The sequence below is a fragment of the Typopeltis vanoorti genome, chromosome 19, assembly GCF_054136105.1.
Source record: "Typopeltis vanoorti isolate ZY-2024b chromosome 19, IOZ_Tvanoo_1.0, whole genome shotgun sequence".
Classification (NCBI taxonomy): domain Eukaryota; kingdom Metazoa; phylum Arthropoda; class Arachnida; order Uropygi; family Thelyphonidae; genus Typopeltis; species Typopeltis vanoorti.
Window position 1 is genome coordinate 35,962,454 of NC_143567.1, and position 13,313 is coordinate 35,975,766.

The 13,313-nt window shown below is 34.1% G+C and overlaps 1 protein-coding gene across 1 annotated transcript in view; it reads left to right on the forward strand.

The window, feature by feature from the left end:
• The window catches only part of BRWD3 (bromodomain and WD repeat-containing protein), a 451,316-nt gene that overhangs the window by 286,949 nt on the left and 151,054 nt on the right, over positions 1 to 13,313 (forward strand). Inside the window, 1 exon segment of the mRNA XM_090409588.1 lies at positions 146 to 231. Within this exon segment, the coding sequence (XP_090265714.1) occupies positions 146 to 231 (86 nt within the window).

Sequence of the window (13,313 nt, forward strand, 5' to 3'; positions counted from 1 at the left end):
TGCGGCTAGATAGCTGTATTTTCTTGAATACTGCTTGCAGAAATCTTAAGTTTCTGTTGTTCAAGAAATTAAGAAAATATTAATGCTTGCATATGATTTCACATGCATTTTAATTCTAAATTAAAATTTTTTGTTTTCTGAACAGAATCCAGAGAATATAAATCTGAGTAGTAGCAGTAGCTCTGACACTGAAGGAAGAGGTTGGGATGACAGTTCAGACGACAGTGGCAGGTAAAAATAAACTCCTTTTTTTCCAATTTATCTCTAGATCAGGAGCTCTTGTTTCTCTTACAGTGATATCTATGATACTTTCAATGCAAGTGCCAGGCTCCAACAAAGTAGTTGGCAAAAACTCACTGCTTTACTGTTAAACAGTATTTTGAGTCCTAACCTAAATGAGATGTGAATACCATTCACAAAATGTAAACTTCCATATGTAGGGCTGGCTAAGAATTAATCTAGTAATCTTGCTTTAGAGGCCAAACATCAAATTTTTGCAAGCCATTTCAGGACTTCAGTAAACAATAAATTGGTCTCAAACTGGTTGATAAAAATTATCTACAAAAATAAACTTTGTGCACATCCACCTGACCGGACATCCCTAAACCTCCATGCCTACAGTGGGATTTCAACCAGTGCCTGTTGGTTAGAGAGTAGAAAAGACACCATCCACCTGACTATGCAGGTTGTTTAGTGTGCCATATCTTGTCATACTAAACCTCATAATGTATGAGCTGTCATTATCATTATCATCATCAAGTTCCTCATATGTACCCTCGGGGGGGGGGGGGGGGGGTTCGAGTTACAATGGTAGTTATCATCATCATCATAACACTAATTACGGGTATAAACCATATTGGTCTGTTCAGGTCTCATTATCCATCCAATATCCTTTTTAGAGGTCTACCCTGTCCTCGCTTTCCAATTGGCTTATATTTTAGTATTTGTTTAGGATATCAGGTGTTGGCCATTCGGTTTACATGTTCAATCCATTTTTGTTTTTAGTTGTTTTAAAATGTCTTCATTCCTTTTTCGATCTAATAATGTGTATTTTGCAGTTCTCATAAATCTCATTTCACTTGTTTTTATTCTTTGTTTATCTTGTTTGTTTATTGCCCAAATTTCAACTGCCATATAATAATGTGGGCACTGCTAAAGTATTGTATATTTTCAAGCATGTTTCTTTTTTGTACTATATTTGGGTTGAGTGTTCTATTTATCAGGCCTATAATCTGTAAAAATTTTGAAGTTTTTAATTTTATGTCTTTTTCTCCTTCATATGATATTTTACATCCAAGATAATTGAAAGTATTTATCTGTTCTATTATTTTATTTTTATTAACTATTTTGCTTCTAACTGGAGTTTGTCCAGTTAGAAGCAAAATGTCATTGTTTTGGTTTTATCAATGGAAAGTTTCATTCCAAACCATTCTACTATAATGTTTAAATTATATATTGCTCTTTGTAAATTGTCTTCCTTATCTGATATTATTACCTTATCATCTGCAAATAATAGCATATTTATTTTGTTATTCCAGAAATGTCTATACCTTGATTGTTTAAGGTGTTTCACTGTATTAATATTTTATTAATGTAAATACTGAAAAATGATGCCCTCTGTCTCCAATAGAGGAGACAGAGGGCATCCCTCTCTTACTCCTTGGTTTATAGATTGTTTTTCAGGCAACTTTTCATTTATTTTTATTTCATTATCTTTATATATATTCAATATTGCATGTAGTAAAATATTAGGTATATTTATTCTTTGTAATATAACAAACAGTATGTATCATTTTACTTTGTCAAATGCTTTTTCATAATCTATAAACAAAAGATGAGCGTCCAAATTAAATTCTCTTCTTTTTTCTATAAGTAGTTTTAAACAGAAAGCTGCATCCATTGTAAAGCGTCCTTTTCTAAATCCATTTTGACATTCTAATAATATTTTTTCACTGTATATTTTTAGTTTTTCATTAGGTATTCTGCTATATATATTTTGTAACATGTATTCAATAAACTAATACCTCTGTAGTTAGCAGGTTTTGTTTTATCCACTTTTTTAAATATAGGTATTACTATTCTTGAATTCCATTCTATTGGTATTTGTCCATTTGTATATATTTTATTTAAAAATTTTAGTAATCTTTGATGAAATTTTTTTCCAGCAAATTTATACAGTTCGGAGTTTATTCCATCTTCTCCTGCTGATTTGCCATTTTCTATTTTATTTAGGTTGTCCTTTAATTCTTTCATTTTTATCATATCATTTAAGGTATTTTGTAAGTTTCTGGTGTAATTATTTTTGATGCCAGTATTATCCGTCCAAAGATTTGTAAAGTGATCCAAGAATTCTTTTACATCTATTTCACAATTTATATTTGCAGTTTCTTTTATATCTACATTCATGTGTTTTAGTATTTTGTACTCACTTTCTATCCGCGTACCCCTTCTTAAATTTTCATTATTATCATATCTAGAAAATATGTAATTTTCTAGATATGATACAAATTTTTCCCAGCTTTCTCTATGTCTCTTTCTGGTTTCTCTTTTGGCTATTGCTCGTCTTTTTTTTATATTCAATTTCATCTTCTTGTTTTTTGCTACTTAACCATCTTTTAAAAGCCAGCTTTTTATTTTCAATTATTGTTTTTATTTCATTGTCCCATATATGTAATTTTTTATTTTTATAATATTTTTTGTGTATTCCTAGACTTTCATATGCTGCTGATGCGATAATTTCTTTTATATTATTCCATTCTTTCTCAATGTCTTCACTTTGAAGTAGTTATTAATCCTCTGTTGGTATAAATTTCTTATACTTGAATCATTTAGTAGTCTTACTTTGTAATTAGATTTTTTTCTCTAGTTCAGTGTTTCTCAAACTTCAGGGGTTTCTCAAATTTAGGGGGTACTTGGTAATAAATTTTCATTATTACTAAGTACCCCCTAAATAATTAATTTAGAAATAAATTCATTAATTAATTAAAAAATTTAAATTTAAATAGAAAATAAAGTTGCATTTCGTAAAATGGATAAAGTCTAATAATTTGTCATTAAAATAAATGTATAAAGATTTTTTTAATGCTCATACTAGTGATGTTAAAAAGTGTTATTCCATCGAGCCTGTTTGACAGCCCCTTATCACCACCATGTGCAGACCTGTTTATGGAAAAATTTGAAAATGATATTTTCTCTAACATTTCTCCCAAACCTTCGATTTGGTGGAGATACGTGGATGACATCTTCATCCTTTGGAAAGATAATATGGAAAACTTCCTGGTGTTTCTTAATAAAATCAACTCACTACACAGTAAGATCAAATTTACTATGGTACTTGAAAAGAACAAAGAACTACCCTTTCTGGACATACTGGTTAAGAGACACTATAACAATTTCCAACTTTCTATCTGCAAGAAACCTACAGATACAGGAAGATATCTACATTATTTGTCAAACCATCATAGGTCACAGAAACAGAGTATAATGCACATGCTACGCAACAGAGCCCAAAAGTTTATTTCAAAAGAAGAAGATGTATAGTTAGAACTGGCTCAAATCGTAAATACTCTTATCTCTTAATGGTTACCTTACAAACATTTTAAAGAAATTTCTGTTTAAAAATAACCTTCAACAACGTGAAACAGTGCCCCAACACGTGTCCACAGCAGTCATACCATATGTGAGTACAGTGTCCAAGAAATTAGCAAGAATGTTGAAGGATCATAACATCAGAGTGGTTTCAAAACCAACTACCACGATCAGACAAATCTTAAGATCACCTAAAAGATAAGGTCCCATTTTTTAAATATCCAGGGGTGTATGAAATTCCATGCACGTGTGGCCTTTCTTATATTGGACAGACTTCTAGAAGTCTTGAAATAAGACAGAAAGAACACGGGGGGGATGTCAATCACAACAGAATCATTACATCAGGTTTAGCTCATCATTTTTCAATGTCCAACCACGTTATAGACTGGAAAAACAGCTCTATGCCTTACATCGAATATGACTATAGACACCGAACTTACAAAGAAGTAGCGTAGTACTACGCACAGGCAATAATTTAAATAGAAATCAGGGTATTATCCTTAAAGATATATGGAAAAACCTCATCTCTTCTCTCAGCTCAACAGAACTACAATTAGCGAATAAACATGTGACGCGTAGTCACGTACTTGATACTGACTGAAGCATCCGAACGCATGCACGCTACACCACATAAAATATCAAATGGAGCTGCTTGACAGTTACTGACGTTTCTGTATTCATTTAATTTTTTTCATTTGTATTAGCACAGTTACTGCCTTGAGAAAGCTAGCGAAACTAGTTGGCTGGTGTATGATCTTTATTAAAAAACTTATGGTCTCATTAAAATAAAGTTATTAGTGGTAATTAAAAAAATTATTAATTTAAAATATTAATTAAAATTAAATATCTATTTTATTTGAATTTATATATTCATGTAAATAAAAAATATGATATATTTTTAAATTTTGGTTCTCTAGAGATGTCAGACAACACACTCTTATCAATTTCATTTGATCCAGATGCAATATCAATGTTTTCTTGTTGCCTACTTGTATTTGCTATATTGCTCTCTTTTGGGGGTTTTATAAATCCAATCTTTAACCAATGATCCATATGTAAGAATTTGAAAGCTAAAAAAAATACTGTATTTACTCGAATATAACTCTGACTTTTTTCCCAAAATTAAAGCTAAAAAATCATGTTGCGAGATGCGTGCGGGAATTTTCGGAAACTAAAGTTTTCAGAAAAAACTGAAAATGGTGCGACTTACTAAGAAGCTCCTACTCGCTATCACTACTTTTGGCATCGAGAACAGTTTCTTTGTGTGCATCGTTAAAGTCATCTACCCAAATAGCATCATCATCTTTCCCATTATTTCAAGCAAAAATTACCAGTAATTTACAAGACTTGAGATACGTAGAGCAGCAAAGAACTTCATATGATTGGTGCAGTATTAACAAAAGATCACACGAACCAAAGACAAATTAGCATTTCAACAGTTGAATTGCAATGTAATTCCCTTCAAACGAATTTCATAATATCTGAAACATATTCACTATATATTTCTTAGTTTTAACACGTTAATGATGGGGGTGGTGGCAAGCAAATCCATATGTTCCAACAGCAATATATGGTTTTGCTTGGTCTATACAACAGTTTCTGTTGGAGAGGGGATGTGATTCATTAGTTAGTGCCTTTTTATCCTGGTTGTCTCTAATTGTACTGTTTGTTTAAAAATATAATGACTCCTTTAATTATGCATAGCCGAAAATTACCACGTACCCCCGGGGGTATGCATACCACACTTTGAGAAATACTGCTATAGTTTGTTTACCTCAAGGGAGGGGGAGGTCGAGATACAATGGTAGTGTTACATGAAAAGTTTATGTTATGGTGACTTCTTTTTTTCATATGATTTCATATGATTGGTGCAGTATTAACAAAAGATCACACGAACCAAAGACAAATTAGCATTTCAACAGTTGAATTGCAATGTAATTCCCTTCAAACAAATTTCATAATATCTGAAACATATTCACTATATATTTCTTAGTTTTAACACGTTAATGATGGGGGTGGTGGCAAGCAAAACCATATGTTCCAACAGCAATATATGGTTTTGCTTGGTCTATACAACAGTTTCTGTTGGAGAGGGGATGTGATTCATTAGTTAGTGCCTTTTTATCCCGGTTGTCTCTAATTATACTGTTTGTTTAAAAATATAATGACTCCTTTAATTATGCATAGCCGAAAATTACCAGCAGAGCTGACTACTACCGGGTGCGTCCCCAGGTGGCGGATCGGGGAACAGCCTTCAGATATGGAGGTTAGCTGCGATATAAGCAGAGCAATCTGGCGAATAAGCAGCCGTGGACCAACAGCGACATAGCTATCAGGGCATGGGGGAGCAGAAGTGGCAACTCTGTCTCACTTAAAACCTCACAAAGCCCAATGACAACTCGGTGACATGGCAAGTAGTGCCGCCATTAAATAAGTACCTGCTGGGGTCACCGCCCCTGACATTGGGAAGCAGCATTGTCAGTACTGACACAAGGTTGAAGCCAAATGATGACGGAAAAGCTTGTGATCAGAGATTTGCAGATGGCAATATGATTATATTGTGTACGTCTGTAATACTGCAGAGCAGAAAGCAAACGGAGAAACTACTGCTCTACCTTATCTCCAGAACAACCACCATGGCGAGCAAACCCTTACAATTGGCCCCAAGTTCCCGGCGTCCCTTAAATGGGACAGGGGTGCGAAGAATCTCCGGGCTCAAAATGGTGTCCACTTTTAAAATTGCAACTTGGAATGTCAGAACTCTGTATGAAGCTGGCAAATTAAGAAATGCCACAAGAGAAATGAAGAGGCTGGGCATCTGGATTTTGGGAATTTGCAAGACAAGATGGCCAGGATCTGGAAAGTGTCAACAAGATAATATGACAATGTATTACTCTGGGAATGATGAGAACAAACATCGACATGGTGTAGCTGTAATAGTAGATGAAGAAATCAGTAATAAATTGGATTCCATTTTCTGAAAGGATAATGCTGTTACAACTTAAGGGAAACCCCGTTAACATAAATATCATCCAAGCTTATGCACCCACAGCTGACAAAAGTGAAGAAGATGTTGAAGAGTTTTATGAACACCTAAAAGAGATTAAAAACCTAACAAAGAAACATGATATAAACATAGTAATGGGTGACTTCAATGCAAAAGTAGGAAGAGGGGGTGATGGAGAAATTGTTGGCGAACATGGCTTAGGCACCAGAAATGACAGAGGAGATCGCCTAGTCCAATTCTGTCAGGAAGAAGATCTAACAATAGCAAATACCTGGTTTAAACTTCCACCCAGAAGACTGTACACTTGGAAATCGCCTCAAAATAACCAACATAATATTGTCAGAAATCAAATTGATTATATACTGATAAATAAAAGATTCCACAGTAGTATAAAGAGTGCAAAGACTTATCTTGGAGCAGATATCTCATCAGACCACAATCCCATAGTTGCAGAAGTACGTCTTAGATTAAAATCAGCTAAAAAATCACAAAAGAAGAAAAAGAAAATTGATGTAGAAAAACTGAAAGACCCGAACATAAATAAAAGTGCCAAGACACAGCTTAACCTGCGATTACAACAGATTAACATAGAAGAAAATAAAAGTGTGGAATCTCTTTGGAATAGCTTAAAGAATGCCATCGTAACAACAAGTATTGAAGAAGTAGGTTATGTGAATAATATAAAACAACAGGAATGGATGACAGATGAGATTCTTTCTCTTATTGATACAAGAAGAATGTATAAAAACAAAGACCTAGCCAGGTATACAGAAACACATAACATCATCAAGAAAAAAATAAAAGAAGCCAAAGAAAATTGGATGAAAAATTTATGTACTGAAATTGAACTGCTTCAGAAACAACATGATAATTTCAATCTGTATAAGAAAATCAACGAAATTTCCGGAAAACTGAGGAAAAAGCAAATAGTGTCTCTAAGAGACGAAAATGGAAAAATAGTTCTAGAAGAAGAGAATAAAGCACAGATTTGGATAAAATATGTAACAGAACTTTTCAATGATACGAGACAGAAGCCTATAAATATAAAAGATAACATTCAAGGACCAGCAATCATGAAATGCGAAATAGAGAATGCTATACAAACAAGTAAAACAGGAAAAGCCAGTGGACCAGATGGTGTGCAAACAGAATTTTTAAAATTAATCGAACCAGATAACATCAAACTTCTTGAAAAACTATTTAATAAAATATATGAAAGTGATGAATTTCCATCAGATTGGCTCAAATCTACATTTATCACTATCCCAAAGAAACCCAAAGCGAATTCCTGTGGTGACTTAAGACTTATTAGTCTAATGAGCCAAACATTAAAAATATTTTTGAAAGTAATTCAGAATCGCATTTATAGAAAAAGTGAAGAAACTCTAAGTGAAACATAATTCGGCTTTCGGAATGGTTTTGGTACTAGAGAGGCCCTTTTCTGTACCCAAATATTGATACAAAAATGCATAGAAAAACAGAAATCTGTCTTTATGTGTTTCATAGATTTTGAAAAAGCATTTGACAAAGTCAGACACACCAACTTAATAGAAATCCTTCAACAAATAAGGCTAGACGAACAAGACATAAGACTAATAACAAATCTGTATTGGAATCAGTCAGCTACCGTTCAATTAGACAACATTACCACCAGTGATATTAACATCAAAAGAGGAGTGAGACAAGGATGTGTGCTCTCACCACTCCTGTTCAACATATATGCAGAGGTAATCTTTAAAAAAGCATTGGAAGAATGTCCAGAGGGAATCACAATAAATGGAAAGATTGTTAACAACCTACGATATGCAGATGACACCGTGCTAATTGCAGATAACATTATGGATCTCCAAAAACTCGTTGACAGAGTATACATAGAAAGCCAAAGAATGGGAATAAATATAAACATCAACAAGACAAAATACATGATCATCAGCAAACATCCAGCCTCATCAATGAAACTGACACTCAATGGGAAAAATATTGATCAAGTGTCAAGATATAAATATCTTGGTTGCTGGCTTAATGAACGGTGGGATCCAGAAATAGATATAAAGACAAGTATTGAAGTTGCACGGCAGTCCTTCATGAAAATGAGAACACTATTCTGCAATAAAGACCTAAACATGGAAGTCAGATGCCGAATGCTGAAATGTTACGTGTGGTCTATTCTGCTCTATGGAGTTGAAACATGGACATTGAAGGCGACAACCATCAAGAAAATCGAAGCCTTTGAGATGTGGCTATACAGAAGAATGCTAAAGATATCATGGACAGAAAAAATTACCAATGAAGATGTCTTAAAATCCATTGGCAAAGCTAAACATCTTGTACAAATAATCAAGAAACGAAAAACATCATATTTTGGACACATCATGAGAAACAGCAAATACCAACTTCTACAAACTATTTTGGTAGGAAGAATTGATGGCAAAGGAACTAGAGGAAGAAAAAGAATATCATGGTTTGACAACATCAAGACGTGGACAGGAAAGAGCAGTGCACAACTGCTCAGATTAGCACAAGAGCGCAGTTTGTTCGCCAAGATGGTCGCTGACCTTCGATAGAAGATAGCACAATAAGAAGAAGAAGACTTCTTTTTGTTAACAGTTTTCCTCCAAATTGGTCAGTTATCTATCAGGACTCCAGTATTGCTATATCTTATATTTCAGTCTTCTAAGGTACCTCTGATATACTGGGGACATCATGCATGAAGCATTGGATGAACTCAAAACAGGAATTAGGATAGGTGGTAGATTGATCAGTAATCTGAGGTATGCTGATTACACCACACTCCTCTGTAATGACAAGGAAGAACTAGGACAAATTCTTGATAAAGTTAACAAGATCAGTAATAACAGAGGACTTCAACTCAGTCCTAGCAAGACACTGATTATGGTTCTCAAAGGAAATATAAACAGGGAAGCTCTTGAGAAGCAAGTGTACCTAAATGGAGAAAGAATTGAGGAAGTCAGCAAGTTTGAGTACCTGTAATCCATTATTAATGTAAAGAATTGCTGTTCAGAAGATTAGGAATGGCTAAAACAACAGTCAGCAGAGATGTCTAAAATCTGGAAAGATGGGTCTATCTCCATGGGAACAAAGTTGAGCATTTTTTATGCAGTTGTTTTTCCAACAGTGACTTATGGATGCGAGTCTTGGAACCTAAAGAAGTCGGATAAGAAAGGGATAGCTGCTTTTGAGATGTGGTGTTACAGAAAGCTCTTGAGGATATCATATACTGAAAGGTGTACAGATTAATGGATGTTAGAAAAGATCAGTAGAACTTTAAGGCTCCTTAAGGATATTGACAAAAGAAAGTTAAAATATTTTGGACACATTGAAAGGATGGAAGGAGGACTTCTCAGAACAGTAATAGAAGGTAATGTTCCTAGAAAAAGAGGAAGCAGTAGACTGTCAATGAGATTGATGGATTGTGTGTGGAGTGACTGATCTTCAGAGAGTTGAAGTCTCCAGAAAAGCATACAACAGGACCACATGGTGAGGACTGGTGTGGCACATCACCAGGCATTGGAGTGACCATACAGCATCTGAGGATGTCCAATGAACAGATGATGAAGGTACCTCTAACTGCATCAATGCACTCAATATCTTTTTTTCTTCCTTGAATGTTTTTTTTCCTGACATCAAACCTGTTTTGCTAACTTTTCCTCTCTTATTAAGTTCAAGTGATCATGTCACCTTCAATTACCTCTGTTCACATATCCTTGAATGCTAACAATATCAAGTTTCTTTCTAATATCTTTGTTTTCCCATTTGTTTACTTGCCTAATTTTCAGAAATTCATATCTGTAGTCTCCAGCCTTTTGGCAACTTTTTTACTTCTAATCCAGCTCTTAAATCCATAAGTTAAAATTGGTTTGAAAAATGTCTTGCTTACTGCTGGTTTATTTTGACTAGTTTCTGTTTTATTCCATATAAATTTATTCATCTAGCTCTCCACCATGTCAACTTTATTAATTGTGTAGTCTACTATATTTCCATATTTCATTTGCTATCTACATTATAAATTGTGCCTAAACAGATGAAATATTTCACTTGTTCTGTAGGTTTCCCATTCAGGATGCAGCTGATGTTTTCCATGTCCCATAACATCCTATGTTCTTGCCTGTTTTCATAGCTGTTTGTCTTTTTATGCTTATTTTGTTACAGTTGTTATTCAGTTCAGTTAAAGTATCCCATAGCCTTATACTCATTTTATTTAAGAGTATAGCATCTTCTGAATAAAATAACAAGTTGAGTTGAATATCTCCAATTTTGATATCAGGCCCCTAATGCCAGTTCATTTTATGTGAACCATACAGATGATGAATTATGGTGGAGATAGTGTGCATCTTTTTCTTACACATGATTTTGCATCAGGCCATCTTCCTGTGCCTCCTTCAGTTCTAAAATTACTGACTTAAATGTCAATTTTCAACAAACAGTTGAGAAAATTGTGAAATATAACAGAGATCTGTATTTAAGTTTGCACCACAGATCATATTAGAAAAGTTATAGAATGTATTGTACTCTATAATATCCCATTTAGCTTTTCTCTTGGCATACTCATACAATCATCGAATATTAAAACACATGATATTAACTTCATGTGATTGAGGTTTTATTCCTCTTCTTTATGTGCCACCTCCTATTACAGGGTGGCTACTATTATTGTATATTTCTGTTTCCTACAGTCTAATATGATCTGTGGTGCAAACTTAAATACAGATCTCTGTTATATTTCACAATTTTCTCAACTGTTTGTTGAAAATCTAATCTTGACAACCAATCTTTGACCTGAACCCATCTTGTGCTTTCAGTTTTCTTCCTTAGCCTCATCTCAAGTATGCTTGCATAAATCTTACCTGGACCAATCAGTAGAGAAAGAAATTCCTCTATTATTGATGGGTATTTATAAGAGCTCTACTCCAATCATTTGAAATTCTACCTTCTGACCAAGCCTTCTGAATTTATCCAGTGGTGGCTGCACTGCATAATTGGAAAAAAAAAAAAAGTTTATACCTCTATAATTGAACATTCTGGTGAAATATCATCTACTCCAGCTCCTTGGTTTATTTCAGGGTTTTTAATGGTTTTTCAATCTCAAATATGGATGTGCATTCCTCTTGAATAGTTTATACCACTGTTCCATCACTTGTTTTATTTCACAATCTTTCAAATTAATTACCCTAGACATCTAGAATATCTATCTTCATTTCACCTTTACCATCTTAAAGTCCCTTTACTGCACTGTCTTCCACTCACTCACACAATTAAACTTTTCAATAGTCTCCAGAACATTCTTCTGTCTTGATATTTGTCTTTTCTGCTCTTACTAAAGTCTTCCTCTGACTTTTAGCTACTTTTATATGCCTTGCTTTGCATTTTTATATTTTCTCTATATTCTCTGAGGCACATGCTAACTTACTTGCTAAAAACTTTCAATGCTCTTTCTCTTTTTTAGGATGTACTTGAGCTTCTTCAGTCCACGTTCAGTGTTTTCTATCTAGCTTGTTGCTGAGTGTCAAAGGTTTGAATCTTGTCTTCAAACTCTCATTTTTTTCTTGAATAATACTTGTATATTTGAGTCTACAGTTCACCTTTTGAAAGCTGCTCATCTTTGGTTCTTTTTAAACCTTCTTTGTTGTATTCCCATAATTTTTTGATGTTTGAATGCAATTTTTTCTTCCACATATTTCTGTTCCACGGTTTTCTTATCCTTCTTTCAAGTATGTTTGTATAAATCTTACTTACAATACTTGGGCAAGAAATTCCTCTATAATTCTCCCAGTTATTTTTCTTCCCCGTGTGAGAGCATTGCCCCAGTTATTTGGGATTCAACTTTCTTACCAGACCTTTTCACTATGCAGTGTAGCCACTTTAAGATGCTCACATATGAGCATTTCTTCCTATCAGATATCATCTATTCCATCTGTATCATCTATTTACCCCCCCCCCCCACCCCATGAATTCCTGTTGAATATTTTCTGCTGCTATTCTATCACTGCTTGTTTCATTGACTAACACAATATTTGGTTGTGAAGACCTGGTATTGAATTCAGTCTGTTAAAGAAGGAACTGTTATAACAGCTTTTCATATGAAGCTGAGCTAGCTAACTAGTCTCATTTGGAAGTTCAGGTTTTTTTTTTTATCCTGCAAACGCCAGAAGAACACATGCAGTTAACGTACATAATATGTGTGTTAATAACTTGCTGTCCTCATAACACCTTATTCAGAACTCTAAATGGCACAAATTGCCACACACAAGCATTCGTTTCCTGATGCTGATTTAAACATTTCAAAAATTTAGTACACACACCTTTTGTCTTTACTACCTCTTAAGTTGACAAGTTGTATAATCAGATTGTATAAAATGTGTGTTAATAACTTGCTGCCCTCATAGCCATAGCCTTATTCAGAACTCTAAATGGCACAAATTGCCACACACAAGCATTCATTTCCTGATGCTGATTTAAACATTTCAAAAAATTTAGTACACACACACACACACACACACACACACCTTTTGTCTCTACTACCTCTTAAGTTAACAAGTTGTCATCAGGTTGTATGAAAGTCAACAAATGCACTGCCAAATAACAGGAGTGTCCAGATACAGAGGTATCTGGACACTCCTGTTATTTGGCATCCCTGTTATTTGAAGTTATGGAACATTCCAGGTTTGTTGATAACATAAAAACTGGTTTTACTGATAGT